The sequence below is a fragment of the Herpailurus yagouaroundi genome, unplaced genomic scaffold (assembly GCF_014898765.1).
Source record: "Herpailurus yagouaroundi ecotype Mexico unplaced genomic scaffold, PumYag 188, whole genome shotgun sequence".
In the NCBI taxonomy this organism is placed as follows: Eukaryota; Metazoa; Chordata; class Mammalia; order Carnivora; family Felidae; genus Herpailurus; species Herpailurus yagouaroundi.
In genome coordinates, this window is record NW_024412419.1 from 37751961 (window position 1) to 37774517 (window position 22557).

The 22557-nt window shown below is 44.4% G+C and overlaps 1 protein-coding gene across 3 annotated transcripts in view; it reads left to right on the forward strand.

Annotated features, from left to right (window-relative positions):
• Window positions 1-22557, forward strand: part of MERTK (MER proto-oncogene, tyrosine kinase) — a 148558-nt gene that overhangs the window by 50664 nt on the left and 75337 nt on the right. For all 3 annotated transcript variants that reach the window (XM_040496731.1, XM_040496733.1, XM_040496730.1), the window contains exons 3-4: window positions 9059-9159; window positions 11147-11320. In XM_040496731.1, coding sequence (XP_040352665.1) covers window positions 9059-9159; window positions 11147-11320 — 275 coding nt within the window. The remainder of the gene's footprint in view (window positions 1-9058; window positions 9160-11146; window positions 11321-22557) is intronic.

Genomic DNA, 22557 nt, shown 5'->3' on the forward strand with positions numbered 1-22557 from the left:
TTTCCCTGGCCTGATGCTTGGGGCAGTCCCGGACGGTGTCCCGTCTTTTGGTGAATCATTTGATGTTTCCTTTTCAGAAAACTGCCTCAGAGATACCACAGTACTGACAGCTCCCGTTAGAATTTAGTGTGTCAACATTTCCAGAAGATGCACCTTGGGGGTTTGTTTTTTTTGTTTTTAGTTTTGTTTTTTTTTTTTGCATAGTTTCCCCAAGTTATAGGCTTGGTTAGCATCAAAGCAAAGAACACAACTGTCACGTTTTCCGTTGGTTGATTTAAATTTTGGCTGGGACTGTCAGGCTGCCACCCTCAGCTGGTGGCTGAGACCACTCAGGAGATTTGACTGCATTTTTTTTTCTGCATCAAGTACAAGACACAGATGTTTTACCATGATAGAGACACAGCTTCTAATGATCCATTTAATAATGAATAAGGAGCAGTTTAATGGCTTAAAGGAACAAAGAGCCGGGACATTGGTCCCATCAGGTATCATTAGGAGGAAAACACTGCCCTGTTCTCTCTGGGCTGGGAGTCCTGAATGGGGGTCCTGCCACTGGACAGCTGTGAGACCGTGGGTGAGTTGCCTTCTTGCCAAAGAGATAGGTTTGCATCACGTGACCAGCAGCTTCAAGTGTGTTCTAAGGGGCCATGGGATGTTTAAAGGACTTAAATTGGAGAGTTTTAGTTAAAAAAAATATTTTTGATGTGACACTCAGAATTTTTTTTTTATTTGAGAGAAAGAGTGAACAGGGGAGAGGGGCAGAGGGAGAGAGAGAGAATTTTAAGCAAAATGCTCAGTGTGGAGCCCGACTCAGGGCTCAATCCCGTGACCCTGCGATTATGATCTGAGCTGAAATTAAGAGTTGGATGCTCAATTGACTGAGCCACCCAGGTGCCCCAAATTGGAGAGTTTTTAAACTTAGAACAGACAGTGTCTTATCTTGGACTTGTGTCTTTAGAGTTCAGACCTGGTCATATTTGGTCAATGTGACCTGGGTCATATTTTCAGAACTTTAGAACAAAAATTTATACTTTTGCATGTGCTCAGTTCCAGTCTCATAAACTCATTCTGAAGGGGAAAAAAAAAATCTTATTTGACCTCCAAACTAAGCCATACGGCAAAGTTAGTGATCAGAATTCTTGTAAACCGTGGACACTCAGCTGAATTGAGTAGCTTTGGGGACAGTACTGAGTCCACCATTACAATATTCTTCAAGTATATTAATGTTCAGGTGACACAGGAGCCGTATGAAGGAAATTGTAGTGACTGAATCAAGACTATAAATATCCGTGTAATTTCTTGGCAAGAAAGAAGGATGTTGGAGACCCTAAATATGGTATCTTCTAGATGATGACTTTGAGGTCCCTCTGAGTAGGGTGACTTGCCCGGGGTCACTGGAGAGTAAGCTGTCACCCTTAAACGGGGGGCCTGGTTTGCACACTTGCAATATCGTCTCTTCTCCCATCTCATGGGCCCTGAAAGAAATCCACTCTGGTTGCCAGGAACAGTGAAGAGTTAAAAATAAATTCTAGGCCTTCAACACATGGAATTCATTAGCTTGTAATTTTCTTGGAGTTGCCCTTAAGAATACCTGTATGGGCCACGTGTATTTAAGGGAATGTACAAAATACATATGTGTATATTGGCAGGGGTCAGAGGAGTATGGGGAGAAACACGAGGTGTTTGGAGTTAGGACATAAGCCAGTTTTGTATAAGGTGTTATTATAAGAAAGGGTAATGAATTTCGAAAATGATGGGGTCTCCAGAGAGAGGCCCCCACAATTCGTACCAGCATGCATCCTTTAAATATGAAGCAATTGTGAGTTGCTAGAGACTGACCAGGATTGTGGATGTGATTTAACTTTCTGAGTTTTTGTTGGTTCCACATTTCCTCTTTCATATCGGGCAGACCCCACACTCGAACCCCCAAATGCCCCATTCTAAAACTAAGGGTCAGTCAGCTATCTGGTCTTTGACCCTAAAAGTAGGTTAGGAGATGTGCATACTTGTAGATTTGGCCTTGAAGTATCGATTTAGGGGAGAGGACCTGGCATCAGGACTGAGGGGGCACTTCTGCCACTCAGGACCCAACCCATCTTTCGGTCAAACCTCAGTTTATTGAAACCGGGGATGGGGGTGGATGTGGAAATGTTAAAAGAAGAAGTTCATGTGCATTTAAGTACAAGCCCCACCCTACTTGGGAAAGGTTAAAGGAGATTTAACATCATGAGTAAGAGTGTTCCTAAAAGGTTTTTAGAAACTGCTTGGTCTTAGTTCCTCTATGCGTATATTTTAAATTTATATTAAGGGCACCTGGGTGGCTCAGTTAAGCGTCCAACTCTTGATTTCGGCTCAGGTCGTGATCTCACGGTTCATGAGTTCAAGCCCCACATCAGGCTCTGAGCTGAACATGGAGCCTACTTGGGATTCTCTGTCTCCCTCTCTCTGTGCCCCTCCCCTGAGCCCTCTCTCTCTCTCTCTCTCTCTGTCTCAAAATAGATAAATTAACTTAAAAAATAGTTCTTTTAATAGTAATATATGTATTTTGTTAAATATGTAGAAACTACCAAACATGTACAGAGAAAGAAACCATGGCCCACAACCCTGAGAAAACTTTTCCAAGCACATATGAAATTAATATTCCTGAAATGAAATTAGCATTTTATGACACAGATGATTATATACCTCGTTCCCCCCACGTAACATCCTATTATGAATGTTCTCCTGTATTATTAAACGCCTTCAAAATACTGACTGCTCTATGCCACTGTAACCTACTGTTGTAAAGCAGAAACAAATACAGAAGGATGTATGTGAAATTGTACAGGGAAAACCTTAAAAATTGTTTTTGCATAATAACGAATAATGGGGCATATACAAGGGAAAAAGTAACTGATGTGGTGCTTCAAGCCCAGGTGCCCTCTTGAGCTGAGTCCATTCTTTGCTAATAATTCGCATGTTTTCTTCTTTCACTTGGACGTCTATTGTAGGTGTAGGGAACACTCTGTGTCCGCCAGCAGGTTGGGGTATTCCTAATTGATGGCTTGGTGATTAACGCTGAAAATTGCACCCCCCGCCCTCCCCGGACCCCATAGTCCTGACCTAGTCCTGGATGGTGCACACCTCAGGCTCTATCTCTCCAGGGCTTGTAGCAAGTCTCCTTTGTAGGGCTTAAGCCACCAGGCTTAAGCCAAGCCACCTCGGCTCTCCGACTGGTATCTTGCCTCATTTGCACTTGATATCAGCTTGAAACTGTAGCTCATCCATTTGTGCAGATCCCGGGATGCTGTGTAGCCGGGACCTTTCCCTGGAGTCTCTAAAGGAGGGGGTACTTTTTGGGATACAGTTAGCTCTAAAGTCGGGCATAAGGTATAAGGAGCTCTCTGGCTTGGGTGGAAACACTCCCTGGTCAGGTAAAGCATTCCAGGGAGGCACCAGCCATCAGACCAGAAGACTGGGGGGACCAAACTCTCAAACAGAAACAAAAGCCAATGTTCCTGTAGGCCAGCCGGCCCTGCACATTCAGTTATTGGGGTAATTTGTGGCAAAGGAAAAGTATTTTGACATGTTTTTTGTGTAGTCTAGGGATTCCCCACTGGGAATTCAATTCTAGCTTAGTTCTCTGTAGCTAGAGCTGGAAGGATTTTATAGTTTTCTAAAACTTGTATTTCTCTACAACTGTTTTTTCATTTTTAATATTTTTATCATGGTGAAATATACATAGGATAAAATGTACCATTTTAACCCTTTCCGAGTATACAATTCAGTGGCATTTAAGTACATTCATTTTGGTGTGGCACCCATCACCACCATCCATCTTCAGAACTTTCTCAGCCCCCCAGAGGGAAACTCCATGCCCATTAAACACTAACCCCTCATTCCCTTTTCCCCCAGTCCTTGGTGACCTCTATTCTACTTTCTTTCCCTGTGACTTTGACTACTCTACGTACCTCATGTAAGTAGAACTGTACCCCATTTGTTCTTTTTTGTATTTCTTTTAAGAAGCCTCTAGAATGTAGCTGCTACTTCAGAGCCATATCTGAGCAGGCCAGTCTACATGTGATAGGTCTGAGAAACAAGGAGGCTCTGTGTCCTTACAGGACGTACTGGGACTCACCCAGCTGAGGCCACCCTGGTGTGATGGACTTTTGCAGATGCAAAGAGCCCTGTGGCTCTGTCCAGGTGGTTCCTGTCTAGACGCGGTGGCTGAGTCTGTATGGTGGCTTTGGTTTTCCCCGGTTCAGATGTTTGTATTTGACCAGAATCTGACACAATTTTTATACCTTTTTTAAAGCAGTACATACACATGGTAAAATACTCCAACTGTTCAAAAATCCTCTCTTCTGCTCCAGCCTCCAGCCCTACCCCAACGAGGAGCTGTGGTTATCCACTTCTTGGGTATCTTTTGTAGGTATTCAATCCTTATGACTCGTGTGTGTGTGTGTGTGTGTGTGTGTGTGTGTGCGTGCGTGTGCGCGCACGCGCCTAGCCCTGGAGTTCATCTAATAGAACGTTACAACTCTGGTTAAATCAGTACCCAGGACTTCACATTTTTTGTGGCTATGTAAATGCTGTTTTCAGCTGAGTCATACAGTAGGCTGTGGTTACATCTTACTTCTTCACAGCTTTTTGATTGTCCTCAATTTAATAGTTTTCTTGCTTGTTAGTTTGCTTAATTTTCTAAGTGTCACTCTCATTTGTCCCTAAACTCTACATACATCTCCTCTCAAAGTGATGCGATTACCAGGCCTGATCTTTTCCTAGGAGATGCCTGTCCTGTCCTTCTCCTGCAGAAGAACCTGGGCAGGTTGCTCCCCAGGTCTGGGGTGCAGCTCTGTCATCTTAACCCTTGTTTCTCCTATTTCCTCCTGGAGACCAGGTTCCGCACCGCCCCCAACCCCGCCTCTTGGCTTTTACTCCTTCGCTTTGGCACAGAGCCCATCCTCCACCAGCATGGACCTTGCATGTCTGAAAATGCTATTGTGTTTTTTATCCTCACATTGAGGTAGTTTGTCTGGATACAGAACTCAAAAAGAATAATTTCCTGTTGTCATTTGGAAGTCATTGATATATTTCCTTTTTGCCCCCAGATTTGTTCTTGAGAAGTGTGGTGGGGTTCTGATTCATTTGTGAATGACTCACTTTACTTCTCTCTGGAAGCTTCTGGACCTCCACTTTATCTTGGAGTTGTGACATCTCCTGATGAGAGATGGGTGGTCTTGGTGGGTCTTTTCTCTTCCACTGTGCTGCCCACCTACAGGCCTGGTTAAGAAAGACCTAGAATCCAGCCCTGGGGCATTTTCTTGAATTATGCTCTCCTTCCTGTGTTCTTTCTGGAACTCCTCTTACTCAGTTGTTAGAATGCCTAGATTGCTATTCTGAGCTCAGAGCCTTCGCTGGGGAGCCTCTAGAGACTGTGCCTGCTGTTTCCTTTAGGAAAGGGGAGAAGTTGGGGACAGCAACTCTTCTCCACCTCACCCCCCACCCTGCTCTCAGCATGGCAGCCTTTACTTGCATGTCTAGGAAGCAACATGTAGAATTATTTGTGGAAAATCTGGGTCTGGACTTGCTAATTAATGCAGGCACGTAACCCATCTCCCCAGGCGATTGCTGACCTCTTCCTGATATGAATGACTAAAGACAAAGTTTTGATCATGTTTCCTTTGAGCTCTCCTTTTCTCCTCCTGGTTGAATTTTCCTTCCTTGCTGGTTGGCTTAAGATGCTCCTAGACTTTTCATGCCCTTTGCGTCTGATTTCTGAAGTCCAAGCTGTGCTGCTAAACTATTACTTGCACCCAATAGTTTCTCAGTCATTCCCCCCCCCCCCGCCCCCCACGCACACAGGAGTACTTTGCATCCTTGGGCTGCCTTCCTCGGCCTTGCCCTGCATCCCTCTGTGGCCCTCACTTGCACTCTGGCTCCTGACTACCTAAGTCATGTGACAAGGCTGCTGCAACACCGGGTTCCCGGACCCTGAGCCAGAGCCAGGTCTTCAGAGGCACAGCTGTCCTCAGCCTGTCAGATCTTATCATCAGTCCAGCTCCTGGGCCTGGCCTCAAGACAATGACTCCTCTTCTAAAATGAATCTGTGAAATATGTGGAAAGGACCCCATCTTTGGTAGCCATGACCTTGTTTTTTGGTTTGTTTTGTTTTATTTTTTGTTTGTTGGTTTGTTTTTGCACTGCAAAGAAAACTAGACTGCTCAGCCATGCAGAATCTTCAAGAGCTCCTAGAAGCAGGTGCACCATTCAGCCCCTGGCTGATACTCATGCTGGTCCAGGCACCATTCTGGACACCTGCTTCTCTCCCTCTTTCTTCCTGCCACCATGACATCCAGGGAGATTTATTAGAGGAGGGTCAGCTAACCCCTTATTTGGAGATATTTGTCCTGTGAAGTCTCTTTCCTTGTTCTCCCAGTGACCTCTAGACATTGTGACCTTCAGCCCTGCCCTAAAGCATGGAGAGATCTGGCCTTTCTTTGAAATCCTGAGTCCTCCCCAAGTCCAACTTCCGTTCATCAGGTGCAATTCCAAAATTATATCACTCCCACACAGAAGTGAGGGGAAAGGGGAAGGCAAAGTATTCTGAGTCAGTGGGGCACTGCTCAGATTGGCACATCAGAAAGTGCAGGTGACAGATGATAGTCACATTATTGGGTAATATTAACCCAAGCAGCTCTGGTTCTCCTCATTCTGATTGACACCATTCTTTTTTTTTTTTTTTAAATGTTTGTTTATTTTTGAGACAGAGAGAGACAGAGCGCGAGCAGGGAGGGGCAGAGAGAGAGGGAGACACAGAATCGGAAGCAGGCTCTAGGCTCTGAGCTGTCAGCACAGAGCCTGATGAGGGGCTTGAACGTACAAACCACGAGATCATGATCTGAACCGAAGTACCAACTGAGCCACCCAGGGGCCCCTGATTGACACCATTCTTGATGTGTATTTTACTTACTCTTTATCAGAAGCTAAAAGGGAACTGCAACATGGTATCACTGGGGAGAAGTTGTAATTTAAAATGTTCTATGTTTGTTCTGAAAACCGTGTGTTCAAAACCGTGTGTCCAACCTCAAGTCCAAGGGGCCTTGCTGTGGCAAATTGACTCCTGATGCCGCTGTGCTGTTTGTTTATCCTGGTGGCTGCCACCTGTGGGCTGAGATGGCGTCCCCTCTGACCTTGCCAGCTTCCTGGTCTCTTTTAAGCATTAAGCTTCAGGCCTTGATGGGTTGAGGGATGGGTCTTATTTTGCTTTGGGATAAATAAGTTGTATCAGGGAACAAGCTACTAGAAAGGAAGATGGACCCCTCCACAGTTTTCTTCTTTACTTTCTTTCTCTAGCCACAGCCTGTGCTCTGTCTGATGAGCACAGTAGAAGAAATCAGTGCCTTTGGGTCAGTGAAGGTGTCCCCCCTTTGAGAGCGTTTGAAGGCATTTCAAAGAGTTCCTCATGCCCTCACCCCTTCCCACACCCAGCTAAGGGCAGGTTTTGCCTAACTTCTTGTGTGTAAACATGTCTGAAGGGTGGAAAGCAGGATTCTGAAGCTCTTAGAGCTAAGGCCACCTGTTTATAGCAGATACTTTACAACATGTAGTGTTCAAACTATAGTATAAGGAAAACGAAAGAAAGGTGATCTATAATAAAATAATACGAATGTGAACATGTAGATGCCTGGCATGACCACTCCAGGAGAGATCATAGAATACACAGGGACTTGCACCCTGGCACGCCCCTCACGCACGTGGCAGCCGCAAATAGGGAGGTGCTGTCCGTGATGTGAGTCATGGCCAAGTTCCAAACAGGACAAAGGGATGGCAGCCCCCATTTTCAGGTAATTGCAGTCCTGGGTATTAGGTGGATATTAAGACCAGACAAATTCTTTGTGTGTCTATAAATGGAATTGGGTTCTAGTCTCAGAAAGTCATTTGGGTTTTGGAACAGTTGCCCCTGGCCCCTAAAAACCATGGTGCCTCCTAGTTATTGTGCCCACATAAAGCAACCCTACAGAGGCACCTGGGTGGCTCAGTCGGTTGAGTGTCCGACTTCGGCTCGGGTCATGATCTCGCGCTCCATGGGTTCGAGCTCCGCATCGGGCTCTGTGCTGACAGCTCAGAGCCTGGAGCCTGTTTCGGATTCTGTGTCTCCCTCTTTCTCTGACCCTCTCCTGTTCATGCTCTCTCTCTCTCTGTCTCAAAAATAAATAAATGTTAAAAAAAAAAATTAAAAAAAAAAAAAACAACCCTACAAATTTGCAGCAAAATGCCTTGATGGGGCAATACCCCAACATAGAGAACCCTGGTACAGAGCCTTCCATAGAAGGCAAGAGGAGGGACAGCATATGTGTTAGTCATGTTTCTTCAGAAAAAAGAGAACCAAAGAAGGAACGAGAGAAAGTTATTTTAAGGAATTGGCTAATGTGATTGTGGGTGCTGGCAAATCTGAAACAGGCAGGGCAGCAGCTGGAGACCGAGGGAAGAGTTGATATTATAGTCTTGAGTCCGAAAGCAATTTAGGGGCAGAATTCCCTCTTCCTTGGAGGACCTCGGTCTTTGCTCATAAGTATGGCTCTCAGCCGGCTGGATGAGGCCCACCCGTGTTGTGAAGGGTAATCTTTACTCAGAGTCTACTGATTTAAATGTTAACCACATATGGGTGCCTGGGTGGCTCAGTCAGTTGGGTGTCTGACTTCGGCTCAGGTCATGATCTCGCGGTTTGTGGGTTCGAGCCCCACGTCGGGCTGTGTGCTGACAGCTCGGAGCTTGGAGTCTGCTTCGGATTCTGTGTCTCATTCTCTCCACCCCTCCCCCACTTGCTCTGTCTCTATCTCTCAAAAATAAATAAATGTAAAAAAAAAAAATTAAATGTTAACCACATCTGAAAAATACTTTCACAGAAACATCTAGAGTAATATTTGGCCAAATATCTAGATGCCGTGACCTAGCCACGTTGACACAGAAGATTAACACTCAGAGCATATGATAAAGAGGTTGAAGAATGTTCTTTTCCTATAGCAGAAACTCAAAGGGTATTCAGTGTAAATATCTCTATGTGTTTTCTTTGAAGCATAACCAGTGTGCAGCGTTCAGACAATGGTTCATATATCTGTAAGATGAAAATAAACAACGAAGAGATTGTGTCTGACCCCATCTACATCGAGGTGCAGGGTAAGTCCAGAGGCTACAGAGTGACCTGTATTTATTGCTTTGCATATAAAACTCTAGAGTTTAGCGTGCTCATTTATAACTCTGTAATCAAACTTTGCAAATTCATAAGCACTGACATTTTATAAGGTGACCCTCTTTTTAGACTTCAGGTAATAATAAATAAATGGCATGAATTCAATCCTCAAAGTTTTAGCTCTATCCTGAGCAATAGGGCTGAGATAAAAAACAGATTAGGGACTCCTTTGTCCTCAGGTTATTTACAGTTTAGAAACCTGGAGACTTTTCTGGAAGCGATATGCATTCCATTATCTGGTTCTCAGTGCTGGCACCAGGTACCCTTCGCCTGGTCTAGGGATGATTGGCCTATTATTCAACATCGGTACATGTGGATGGTGAAGCCAGGAGGGTGAGTGGTTTTCCTGAACTGGGTCAGCAGCTCAATCTGGGACTCATTTTGGGCCCTAGGATTTGTCAGGTAGATGGTTCAGTGCAGTTCCATGACGTGACATAAGACGGGCTCAGTGTGGGTCCGAATGAGACGTTGACTAGAAGAAGGCGGTCTCTGCCCTCAAGGAACTTGAACTGCAGTAGGGGTTGTGAGCTGATGGCTAGGTGAGCCCGGGTCTTGGGGCGCACGCCTGGTTCTGCAATGGCGGTGCCTGTCGAGGAAGCCTCCAAGGAGGAAGCACCTCTATTCTCACCACAAGTTGTCATTCCTCACCAGCCCACGGGCTGCCTCCAGGGCCCTTGCATCTTGGCTTTCTGAGATACCCCTGCCAGCAGAAGCACCCAAACACCTTTCTTTTCTACTTTCTCCTGACCCGCCTCACCACAGGCTTTAGAAAAAACAAATGGTTGGCTTTTCAGGGAAGTTCAACCAGAACGGTCCCACAAGCAAAGCCTCCTCTGCTACCCATCCTTTTGCAAACCTAAACCTCATACCCACTAATGCTGCAGGAGGCCTGAGGTGGGGAGGCCCCTCAGAGGAGTCTGTGTTAGCGCTCTGCTCTAGGCCCATCCCAGGCTGGACAGCTAATGCCTCCTCAGGGTTATGTCAGCACCAGCCCTAGGGGAAAGTGGGGGTGTGGAGGATGGTAGTGTTCCTACATTTGCTGTAAATGTTGGGAAAATGTTGAGAGGACATTTAACTTGTCAGAATCCCAACAAAATGCCCAGGGCAGGATCACATTAGGTCCAAATGGAGTTTTGCAAAACTTTGAGATAGGAATAAAGAAGCCCATTATGCCGCTCCCACATCATTCCTTCTGGGACCAGATCTGTGAGTTCCCAATCCTCAAAGAACATGGTTTAAGTGCCTGAGGACGGTTAACTTGACTTGTTAATTTTTTAGCATATGCTCCAAGTACGTACTCACTGGCTTTCTCTGAGGTATTTCTAAAGTTCCATTCCTTATGGCCTCGATTCTGAATAACAGTCAAAGATCTTAGGATTGGAAGTGTGTAACTGTGTCCACACTGTTATCATTAGAATGCGCTTTGAAAAATGGCCGGCCCTGTATAAGCCCTGTACAAGTGTACAGATGTTTAAATTCATTATCATTCATCTTAAAGGGACACGCGCAGTGGATTGTCCGCAAAAACAGGTGGACCTATTACGTGGCTTTGTTTTCACTCCATGTGTAATTTGGTAAGAAACACTGAAAAACGTGCCAGCCTGTCCCTGGAGGTGGAATAATGCCTGATTTCAACACCGCCAGGCCTCCCTCCCTTCTGGTAAAACCAGTTCTGAATCACCATCATAACCCCTTTGAGAAAGTGTCCTAGAAAGCCGGCTGGAGCTAGTTGGGTAAGAATTAGCTTCTATTCTTTCTCAGCCAACTTTCAGAAGGTGCAAACTAGCCATTTCAGACCAGGGGTGGTATATAAAGAAATCTATTGCCAAGTTCTAGAACAGTCTCCATTCCCCTTGGGGCTCTGCCTTTGCTTGAAGATCTGAAACATTCTTTCCCTGAACTCTTTCTCCGCAGGCCTTCCTCACTTTACTAGACAGCCTGAGAGCATGAATGTCACAAGAAACACAGCCTTCAACCTCACCTGTCAGGCCGTGGGCCCTCCTGAGCCCGTCAACATTTTCTGGGTTCAGAACAGCAGCCGTGTTAATGAACAGCCAGAAAAATCCCCTTCTGTTCTAACTGTGCCTGGTAAGTCCAAGCCGTGTGACTTATTTATTGTTTCCTTTCTAATAGTGAGAGGGATCACAAGTTTGGTGACCACTGCCTTGCACTAGCAGCGGATAGAAGAGAATGAAACACAGGTGTGGCAGCTGAGGTGAGGGTACGTGGAAAAGAAACCCCGGGAGTGAGAATTCACAAGCCAGGGCTGGGGAGTGGGTGAATGCCCTGAAGGGTGTCTGTGGTTAAGTTAGCGAAGTGGCCAGAGTCCCTGAGCCCAGGCAGGGGGAGTCTTGCTCATACCTCCCATTGCAGCTGGCGCTTGGCTGGCCTGGCAGGCCATGCACTTCAGGAAACCACTTGACGCAAAGACCCCTGATGGGAGGTTTGACAGCAGGGAACCCCACTGGTCACGTGGCACTGCTGTGGGATGACTGAGTCATTGTGGATTGTGGCCGCGCTGATGGTGGTCGTCTTGATTCCCATCCAAATGGAAGTATCTCGGCTTCATTCCCGTCACCTCCCTGACAAGGCTCTTGGAGTCAATGCCCTTGCTGTTTCCCGTGCTACGAAAGCCGGTGGACTCCTCTCTGGCTTCTTTTCAGCAACATCTAGCAACATCTAGCAAGGGCACCACCCCCAAATCCTTCCTTTCTTCATGCAGTCAGCGACCATCTTGCCAGGGAGTGCTGTATCCCAGGGGCTGTTCTAGGTTCTGAGAACACAGGGGTGAACCTCTGGCAACAGTCTTCCTGGCTTCCTTCCCACCCCACTGCTTCTCCTCTGCCCTTGACAGGCGCATCCCTGGACCCACTTCTTTTCACTCTGAGACAGTCCCGCCACCCTGGGAGAGTTCCTCTCTGTCCTTGGCTTCAATACTATCTGTGCAACGGTAGCCTTGGGCTTTGTGTCCTGGCCCGGCCCTCTCTTCTGAGGTCCAGGCTCATGTATCCAAGTGCCTCCTTGGCATTTTCACTTGCTGGTACATAAGTATCTTAAAATGAAACTCCTGTTCCACCTCCTCTCCACACTCACTTTGCCCCAGAATTCCCCATCTTAGTAAATGGTATCACCATTGGCCCAGCCTTCCTCTTTCTCATTCTTCATGCCAAATGCATCAGCAAGTTCTGTCCATTCTGCTTCTACAGTGCATCCTGAATCTGTTTTCTCTCCTTCCCTGCTCCACACCGCTGCCAGCACCCTACCAGTGCGGTAAGTAGCTCCCTAACTGGTCTCTTCGCTTCCAGCCCTGTCCCCACTCCAATCCATCCTCCTCAGTGGCTCCCTGTAGTCTTAGACTGTCACTCAGACTCATTCCTGTCCCTGCCCATCGGCCCTGTGAGCTCTGGCCTCCGCCCGACTCTCCAACCCAACCCGACGCACCTTCTTCTCCCTGCTTATCAAGCACCGGTCATCCTGATTGTCTGTCATTCCCTCAGACACCTTGCCCTCCTTCCTGCCTCAGGACCTTTGCATCCTTTCTTCTGTCTGCCTGCACTGTTCTGCCCTCTGCCCTCTGCCCCATGACACAACTCAAAGATTACTTCTTCTGGGAAGCCTTTCCTGGTCATTCAACTATTTTCGGACCTTCCCACCTCTTTATGGACTCCCAGTCATGTGTTGCACTCGCCACAGTCTATAATCACCCCATTTATTTCTGTAGCTTCCTTGTCTGTCTTCTCAGAGAGTATATGCTCAGCAAGGACAAGGACTTTGTCTGTCCCAAGGCAGTGCCTGACTCATAGAAGCACTCACTGAATATTCATGGCAAGAATAGACCAGCAAATGAATGCCAGCCCCTCGGATTTATCATTTTCCTAACTCCTGACTCCACGAGGAATATTAGGGTTTTCTCTCCCTCCATCTGAATTATTTTTGAGTCTCCCCAAGAAGCTGATAATCAAGCTACTTTTTAGTTTCAAAGTCAATTTGGAAAATACACCCCACCCCTGCTAGGATGGTAACTCTGAAGTCCTGTAAAGACATTTGTTTTTATTGAGGTGAAACTGACATACAGTTAAGTTGTGTAGAATTTAAATGCACAACTCAGTGAGTTTTGATAAATGTAGACACGCATGTAACCACCCCTTCAATCAAGGCATAGAACATTGTCATCACCTCGGAATGCCCCTCAGGCTCCCTTCCCATCAGTCCCCACCTCTCATAGACAATGGTGTACTGATATCTGTCATCACGTATTAGTTTTGCTAGTTCTTTTTTTTTTTTTTTTTTTTTTTTTTATGTTTATTTACTTGTTTTGAGAGAGTGCACGCTAGCCAGCCGGGGAGAGGGAGAGAGAGAGAATCCCAAGCAGGCTCCTCGCTGTAAGCATAGAGCCCAACACGGGACTTGATCTCACGAACTATGAAATCATGACCTGAGCCGAAATCAAGAGTCGGATTACTTAACCAACTGAGCCACCCAGGCAGGCGCCCCTGTTTTGCTAACTCTTGAACATTAAATAAATGGAGTCGCAAAGTGTATATTCTTTTGTCTCAGGCTTCTTTCCCTCAATGTGACATTTTTGGGATTCATCCGTGTTGTTGTAGGAGTACTTTGTGCTTACTGCTAATAGCGCTGTTACGGTATGGATATGCTACATTTTGTTTGTCTGTGTGGTGAACATTTGGGATGTTTACAGGAGTTGGCTATGATAAAGCAGCTACAGATACTTGTGTGCAAGTTTTTTGGGAGACATATGTTTTTATTTTGTTTTGGATAATACCTGGGAGAAGAATTGCTGGATCGAATACTAGGTATATGTTTAACTTTTAAAGAAACCACCAAACTGTGTTCTGAAGTTACACCAAGTTCTATTCCTAGCAACAGTGGATGAGCATTCCAGATGCCCTATCTACATCCTTGCCAACATTTGCTATGGTTAGTTTTTTCATTTTAGACACCCTAGTGGATGTGAAATGGTAAATTTTCAATTTGCATTTTATTTCCCTAATGTCTAATATTAAATTCTATTTAGAAAAGATTTTAGCATTTTTTTCTTGTGCTTATAGACCAGTCATATATCCTCTAGGTGAAGTGTCACTTCGGGTCTTTTGCCTATTTTCATATAAATCTTAGAATCAGCTTGACAGTTTTGCAAGAGTCTGTTGTGATTTTGTTTGCAATTTTTTTTTTAACGTTTATTCATTTTTGAGAGACAGAGAGACAGTGTGACTAGGGGAGGGACGGAGAGAGGGAGACACAGAATCCGAAGCAGGCTCCAGGCTCTGAGCTGTCAGCACAGAGCCCAACGCAGGGCTTGAATCACAGATTGCGAGATCATGACCTGAGCTGAAGTCGGACGCTTAACCGAGCCACCCAGGCACCCCGCAACTCTATTTTTTTTTAATTGTTTTTTTTTTTTTTTTTGAGAGAGAGGGAGAGTGCATGCGCATGGAGCGGGGGCTTAGGGGGCAGAGGGAGAGAAAGAATCTTAAGCAGTCTTCACACCCAGCATAGCAGGGCTCGATGTCACGACCATGAGATCACGACCTGAGCCAAAATCAAGAGTCAGATGCTTAACCAACTGAGCCAACCAGGCACTTCTGCAATTGTACTGAATTTCTAGATCAATTTAGGGAGAGATCACATCTTAATAATATGGAGACTTCTGATCCCAGAACACACACTGTCCATTTATTTAGGTCTCCTTTAATTTCTCTCAGGAATTTTTTTATAAATTTTTTTTTCAACGTTTATTTATTTTTGGGACAGAGAGAGACAGAACATGAATGGGGGAGGGGCAGAGAGAGAGGGAGACACAGAATCGGAAACAGGCTCCAGGCTCTGAGCCATCAGCCCAGAGCCTGATGCGGGGCTCGAACTCACGGACCGCAAGATCGTGACCTGGCTGAAGTCGGACGCTTAACCGACTGCGCCACCCAGGCGCCCCTCAGGAATTTTTTTAATAGTTTTTGATGTAGAGGTCTTATAGGTCACTTGTTAAAGGGATTCTTAAATATTTTATGTTGCTGGTGTTGGTAAGTAGCACATTTGATTTCATTTCCCAATTGTTTACTATTAGTATATAGAAAATAAATGAATTTATGTATGTGGATCTTACATCCTACAACCTTGTGACATTGATGTATTAATTCTAAGAGGGCTTTATTGTTGTTGTTTTGTAGATTCCTTGGATTTTCTATGTAGACATGTCACCTGCAAGAGACATTTACTTCTCACCTGCAAGAGAGTTTTACTTCTATCTGTCCAATCCTTGTCTTTTTATCTCTGTCCCTTTCCTTATTTTAGTGGCCAAGACTCCAGCACAATGCCAAATAAAAGTGGGGAGAGTGGACGTTTCTGTCCCAGTCACCAAGTATGAAATAAACTGTGGGTTTGGGACAATGCCTTTCACTAGGTTGAAGATGTTTCTTTCTATTCTCAGTTTGCCAAAAATTGTATTTTTTTATCATATGATCATAAGAACTCGGGAAATATTTACAATACTTAATGATTACAGTTTTGTTACAAGACATACGCCTTGGGTGATATCTGGGAGGGTCCTCAGTGCAGAGCTTCTGTGCCCTATCCTCTTTGAATTAGGGTGTTTCACCCTCCTGGCAGATCCAGGAAAAGGCCACTCTACTAAGCTTTGGGGAGCAGATTTTTTTTGTGGAGGTTTCCTTACATAGGCACTTCTGATTAGATCACTGGCCATGTGGGGGCACTTGGGTGACTCAGTTGGTTGAACATCCGACTTCAGCTCAGGTCATGATTTCATGGTTTGTGGGTTCGAGCCCCACATTGGGCTCTGGGCTGACAGCTCAGAGCCTGCAGCCTGCTCCAGATTCTTTGTCTCCCTGTCTCCCTACCCCTCCCCTGCTTGCCCTCTGTCTCTCTCTCTCTCTCTCTCTCTCTCTCTCAAAAATAAACAAACATTTAAAAAAAAAAAAAAAGAAAGAAAGAAAGCCTAAACCATTGGCCATGTGATTGAACACAATCTCCAGACTCAACCCTCTTATCACATGGCTGGTCATTCTCTTGACCAGTTTCTGTAGGGGCCAATTGTGAGTCACCTCATTAGTGTAACAAAGCCACTCCTGTCACTCAGGAAATTATAAGGGACAAAAGCTAAATTCCTTATTGTACAAAAATGCTTATGAGGGAAATGGGCTGTAATTTTGTTTTTGTAGTGTCAGATTCTGGTATCAGGGTATTGTTGACCTCATAAAACTAGTTAGGAAGTATCCCTACCATCTCTATTTTCTGAGAAAGTTTAGTGATGTTGGTGTTGTTTTGAATATTTATTTTATTTTTGAGAGAAAGAGAGAAACAGAGCATGAGCAGGGGAGGGGCAAAGAGAGAGGGAGACACAGACCTCTAAGTGGGCTCCCTGCTCCGTGATGTCAGCACAGAGCCTGATGCGGAGCTCGAACTCATGAACGGTGACATCATGACCTGAGCCGAAGTCAGATGCTTAACCAACTGAGCCACCCAGGTGCCCCGGTGTTGTTTTGAAAAGACACGCATATGGGGCGCCTGGGTGGCTCAGTCGGTTAGGCGGCCGACTTCAGCTCAGGTCATGATCTCGCGGTTTGTGAGTTCGAGCCCCGCGTCGGGCCCAGTGCTGACAGCTCAGAGCCTGGAGCCTGTTTCGGAATCTGTGTCTCCCTCTCTCTGACCCTCCCCCGTTCATGCTCTGTCTCTCTCTGTCTCAAAAAAATAAATAAACGTTTAAAAAAAAAAAAAAAAAAAAAAAGAAAAGACACGCATAAGTTCAGTGGAGGCCACGGTGATGTGTTTTGGACACAATATTCTTGGTAATGCAGTTTGCATTACTTTTTTGATGAAGGCTAATAGTTTAAGGTTAACTGAAATCCTCAGGTCTTTTATCTCATCAGTTACTCCAAAGTCAAAGCTGTCCTGGTTCTTTTTTTTTTTTTTTTTTAATGTTTATTTGTTTATTTTGAGAGAGAGAGAGATGGAGAGAGAGAATCCCAAGCAGGCTCCAGGCTGCCAGCACAGAGCCTGATGTGGCGCTTGAACTCAGGAACTGTGAGATCATGATCTGAAGGGAAATCAAGAGTCAGATGCCTCAGGGCGCCCGGGTGGCTCAGTCTGTTGAGCGTCTGACTTTGTCCCAGGTCATGATCTCACAGTTTGTGAGTTCGAGCCCCACGTTGGGCTCTGTGCTGACAGCTCAGAGCCTGGAGCCTGCTTCGGATTCTGTGTCTCCCTCTCTCTCTGCCCCATCCCCACTCATGCTCTGTCTCTCTCTGTCTTAAAAATAAATAAAACATTTAAAAAAAAATTTTTTTTAAGAGTCAGATGCCTAACCAACTGAGGCACCTGGGTGCCCCAGAGCGCTCCTATTTCTTGTGTATGTATTATTTTTGGAATTTCAGCCTACCATTTCTCCTTACAAAAATTTAAGCCATTGACTCAGCCCACTGAGGCCACTTGGAACCTCATTTCCCTCGTTGGTTAACAAATCATCCCCCTGCTTTGTGCCAGCTGCCGTTTGTGTCTCTTTCAAGTTGTTGATGAAAATCTAGATTTTATTCTAACCAAGGGCAGAGTCCAGTGGTCTGTTGATAAAGGCAGCCTCTGAGTTGACATCAGTTCATTAAATCAACTTTCTTGGCCACTGTTTAACCACTAGTAAATCTGCTTGGTTTTCTTTTTCACCCCATTTATTTCTGCAACTTATCTTCTGAGATGTTCTCGATACCTTGGGCTAATAACTATCACAGAATGTCTGGAAACCAGCTTGGAATTCATCCTGAAATCAGACCTGATTTGTTGGTGAACCTAACTCCTAGATGTGACAGTTTTCTGCATTCTTACAGGCACCAGTTTGATAGCCCTCTCTTCCTCCCCATTTTTTTATAATGTTTATTTATTTTTGAGAGAGAGAGAGGGTGCATGTGGGGGGGGCGGGGGGAGAGGCAGAGAGGGAGACAGAAGATCAGAAGCAAGCGCTGTGCTGACAGCAGAGAGCCCGATGTGGGGCTTGAACCCAGGAACTGTGAGATCATGACCTGAGCCAAAGTCAGATAGTTAACTGACTGAGCCACTCAGGCGCCCGTTGATAGCCCTGTCTTAAGTTTTGCTATGGATTTCTCTCTCTCAGTGATCCTGTCCTTACCAGGATCAGTAGCATTTGATGAAACTAGGGACAAAATCTATCTCTGTTCCTCTGCAACTTTTCCTCGTTTGTGTTTTCTTAGAAAGTAGAGGTGTGTTTCTGCGATAATATCTGCAAAATCTTTTTCATATCCAAGGCTGTATATAATTTGTCTCTGATGGGAGACCTGATTTATTTCTAAATGGTGGTATACTCTTAGAACTACAACCTATCTTGGGTTTCAAGTTCACTACAATTTTTATTTTACTTTTTTTTAACTTGGAGATTTTTTTTCTTTGGTAGAGAAGATAGGAGTAAAATAGAAATAGAGCAGTTTGGGGGCACCTGGGTGGCTCAGTCGGTTAAACGTCCGACTTCAGCTCAGGTCACGATCTCGCGGTCCCTGAGTTCGAGCCCCGCGTTGGGCTCTGGGCTGATGGCTCAGAGCCTGGAGCCTGCTTCCCATTCTGTGTCTCCCTCTCTCTCTGCCCCTCCCCCGTTCATGCTCTGTCTCTCTCTGTCCCAAAAATAAATTTAAAAAAAAACGTTGAAAAAAAAATTAAAAAAAAAAAATGACATGGAACTGTTAAGCTACATATGTGATTAACTTACATAGAACTACATGCATGCACACGCACACGCGCGCGCGCGCGCGCACACACACACACAAACGAGTCTATGTATGATTGGTAAAATCTAAGTAAGCTTTGTGGATAGTACGAATGTCAATTTCGTGGTTTCGACAATGTGCTATGGTTATATAAGATGTTAACATTGGGGAGGTAGGGTGAAGGATACATGAAACTTCTCCCTATATTTCTTTAAATTTTTTTTAACGTTTATTCATTTTTGAGAGACAGAGAGAGCATGAGTGGGGGAGGGGCAGAGAGGGAGACTCAGAATCTGAAGCAGGCTCCAGGTTCTGAGCCTGATGCAGGGCTCGAACTCAAACCGGGAGATCATGACCTGAGCCGAAGTTAGATGCTTAACCGACTGAGCCACTCAGGTGCCCCAACTTCCCCCCTATATTTCTTTACACCTTTCTGTGAATCCATAATTACTTCAAAATGAAAAGATTTTTAACTTTATTTCACATAACTATTAAATGCTTCCATGTTTAAAATGTAGAAAATTCAGAAAGTATTTTTACATCTCATTACACATTTATAATTATGACGAAAACACTGATGTGTTTCCTTTCAAACTTTTTCTGTGAATATATATACCCTTGGGTGGATGTAAGTATATGAATTATTTTCCTTCAAATTGGAATGATAAGACACGTGCAGATTAATTTCAGCCTTTTTGTTACACAAGTAATGTGTGAACACATGTTCATTGTAAGACATTCAAACCATGGTTACATACCAAAGCAAAATGGTCAAGTCTCCCTTGAATCTCCACACTTTCACTCTCCATACAGATGTCACACACAATGTGAGCCATTGGTTCACTTCCTTCTAGGCCTTTCTCCCTTAAGTATACTCACATATGTACATATACACATAGATAGATCACCAAGACTTGTAGATCTTTCCATGTAGGTACTCATGGGCCTCTCAATGTTTATGGCAATTGCCTCAGTGCATGAGTGGACCATAATTTATTTAACTACTCCCTTGTTGATGAGCATGGAGGTTGTTTTATTCTGGCGGTGGTTGTTGTTGCTGTTACTTATGTGGACATCCGTGTACCCATATATATTTCTTTTCTGAAAATCTTTCTGGACACCCTGTCCTTGTCTGTGTATCCACAGTGCCTCTTCCATAACATTTGCACCTCCTCCCACATGGAAGCACAGCCATCTACATGTCTCCCCACCCCAAATTATTAATTAGTGTGATTATTACATATTAGTTATTAGTTATCTTAGCACCATCACCCAACATAGCGCCTGGCACATCAGAACTGTGTGAATGAATGAGTCAACTAATGAACAAACACGTGAACAAACAGACTCTGAGTCAGAGATCCCTTCACTGGGACAAAGGAACATTGTCATAATGAAGTAACTTGTATTTGCATGATGGCTTTTGCACTTATATACTCCTTCTCATCTCTTCTCATTTATATTTCTAACCAGTTCTGTGACATTAATAGAGCAGATTTTTTTTTTACACCCATTTTGTAGACACAAAGGGCTTAAGGAAGTCCAGGGAGAAAGGTCCAACAGTGTGGGCTTCCCACCATGGGGCTGGTGCTGGACACATCAAGTTCCATCAAACCAGCTCTATCTGTGGACCAGTCCCAAGCAGCTGAATTTTGTAACATTGTAAAAGAACTACATAAAACAGTCTTCTTCTTCTTTACATCTGTGTTTAATTTTGAGGACACTTTAGTGATATCTGAATCTATCTCAAAAGTTCATGTTGGGGAACGAGATGCCATCCTGACCAGAGATGTGTGGGGAGTTTTATGCTTCACATGCTGATGCAAAACCGCGTTTGCAAGGAGAGGCCGTTGTATTTTGAAATTAACTCAAGTAAACCTTCCCAAGCCCTTCTACAAAGAGAGTGCTAAGTAGATAAGTGGTTTAAAGAGTCTTGATTGTTGATACTTGCTTTAAGCAAGCACATTCGTGAACAAGAAGGCCATGTGCTTTTTCCCTCTTGATTCCACTTGTTTCCTGCCCCCCTCTATGACGTAAGAGCTGTCTTTAAGAGACATGAGCGAGGAAGTACTTTGTCTAAAGGGCATTATTCTGAGTCACCAAAGTCAATCTCAAAGGTTACACGCTGTATGATTCCATTTATATGACATTCTCAAAATGACAAACTTACAGTGATGACTCTAGTCAGGGATTAGCTTGGGTAGGATGTTCCTAAAGCATGAGGGAGCACTTTTTTTTGGTGTTGAAGCAATTCTGTAATTGTATACAAATCTGTACCTGTAATAAAATTTCATGGAACTCTATACCAGAACCCCTCCCCCCAATAAAACAGAACAAAAATTGGTAAAATCTGAATACAGTCTGTATTTGGGTGAATAGTATTGTACTAAAGTCACTTTCCTGGTTTTGGTCATTGTACTATCATTATGTAAGATCTTATCATTAAGGGAAGCTGGTGAAGGGTGTACAAGAACTCTGTACTATTTCTGCTGAAATAGGAAATAAATTGTACTATCTCTTATAAATTGAAAATAATTTCAAAACAGTTTTATTTTTATTTATTTTTAATTTTTAAAAAATGTTTATTTGTTTTTGAGAGACAGAAAGAGACAGAGCACAAGTGGTGGAGGGGCAGAGAGAGAGGGAGACACAGAATCCAAAGCAGGCTCCAGGCCCTGAGCTGTCAGCACAGAGCCCGACGTGGGGCTTGAACGCATGAGCTGTGAGATCATGACCTGAGCTGAAGTCAGACGCTCAACCTACTGAGCCACCCAGGGGCCCCAAAGTTTTGTTTTTAAAAAGCACTTTATCTTGGGCAAAACCCAATCCCAAAATAAAGAACAGAACTGCCAAAGGTTTTGCTGTATGGTATTTAATGGCAGAGTGCATTGTAGGTTAGTGGTTGGGATTCCTAGCTATGACATATGCTAATACTGCTTCACTGTTGTGTGTCCCTAGGCAAATTATTCTACTTTATTCTCTAAAATAGGGTAATAACAGTGTCTACCTCATAGAACATTTATGAGAATTCAGTGAAATAATGAGGGTAAGGCCCTTGGTACAAGGGCAACCTACAGGAATAACCCAAATGTTACCTGTTACAAAAATATTTACATGAGTGGTTACTATCTCATTATATGCGGTGGTTACTATCTCATTGTCAATTCGGAGCTACCTTTCTGTCAAGAGTGGGGGACTTCTGCTGGTCTGTCTGGTTTTTATTTTTTTAAAATTCTCATTTCATTTTTAAATCCACATTTAGGTAACAGCTAAGGCAGCTTTAGGTTTTAGTGGGATAGAGTTAATAGTATTCACTGTTGGAGCGCCTGGGTGGCGCAGTCAGTTAAGCGTCCGACTTCAGCCAGGTCACGATCTCGCGGTCCGTGAGTTCGAGCCCCACGTCAGGCTCTGGGCTGATGGCTCAGAGCCTGGAGCCTGTTTCCGATTCTGTGTCTCCCTCTCTCTCTGCCCCTCCCCCGTTCATGCTCTGTCTCTCTCTGTCCCAAAAATAAATAAACGTTGAAAAAAAAATTAAAAAAAAAATAGTATTCACTGTGATAATAATAGTAAATAAATTCTAAAATAACT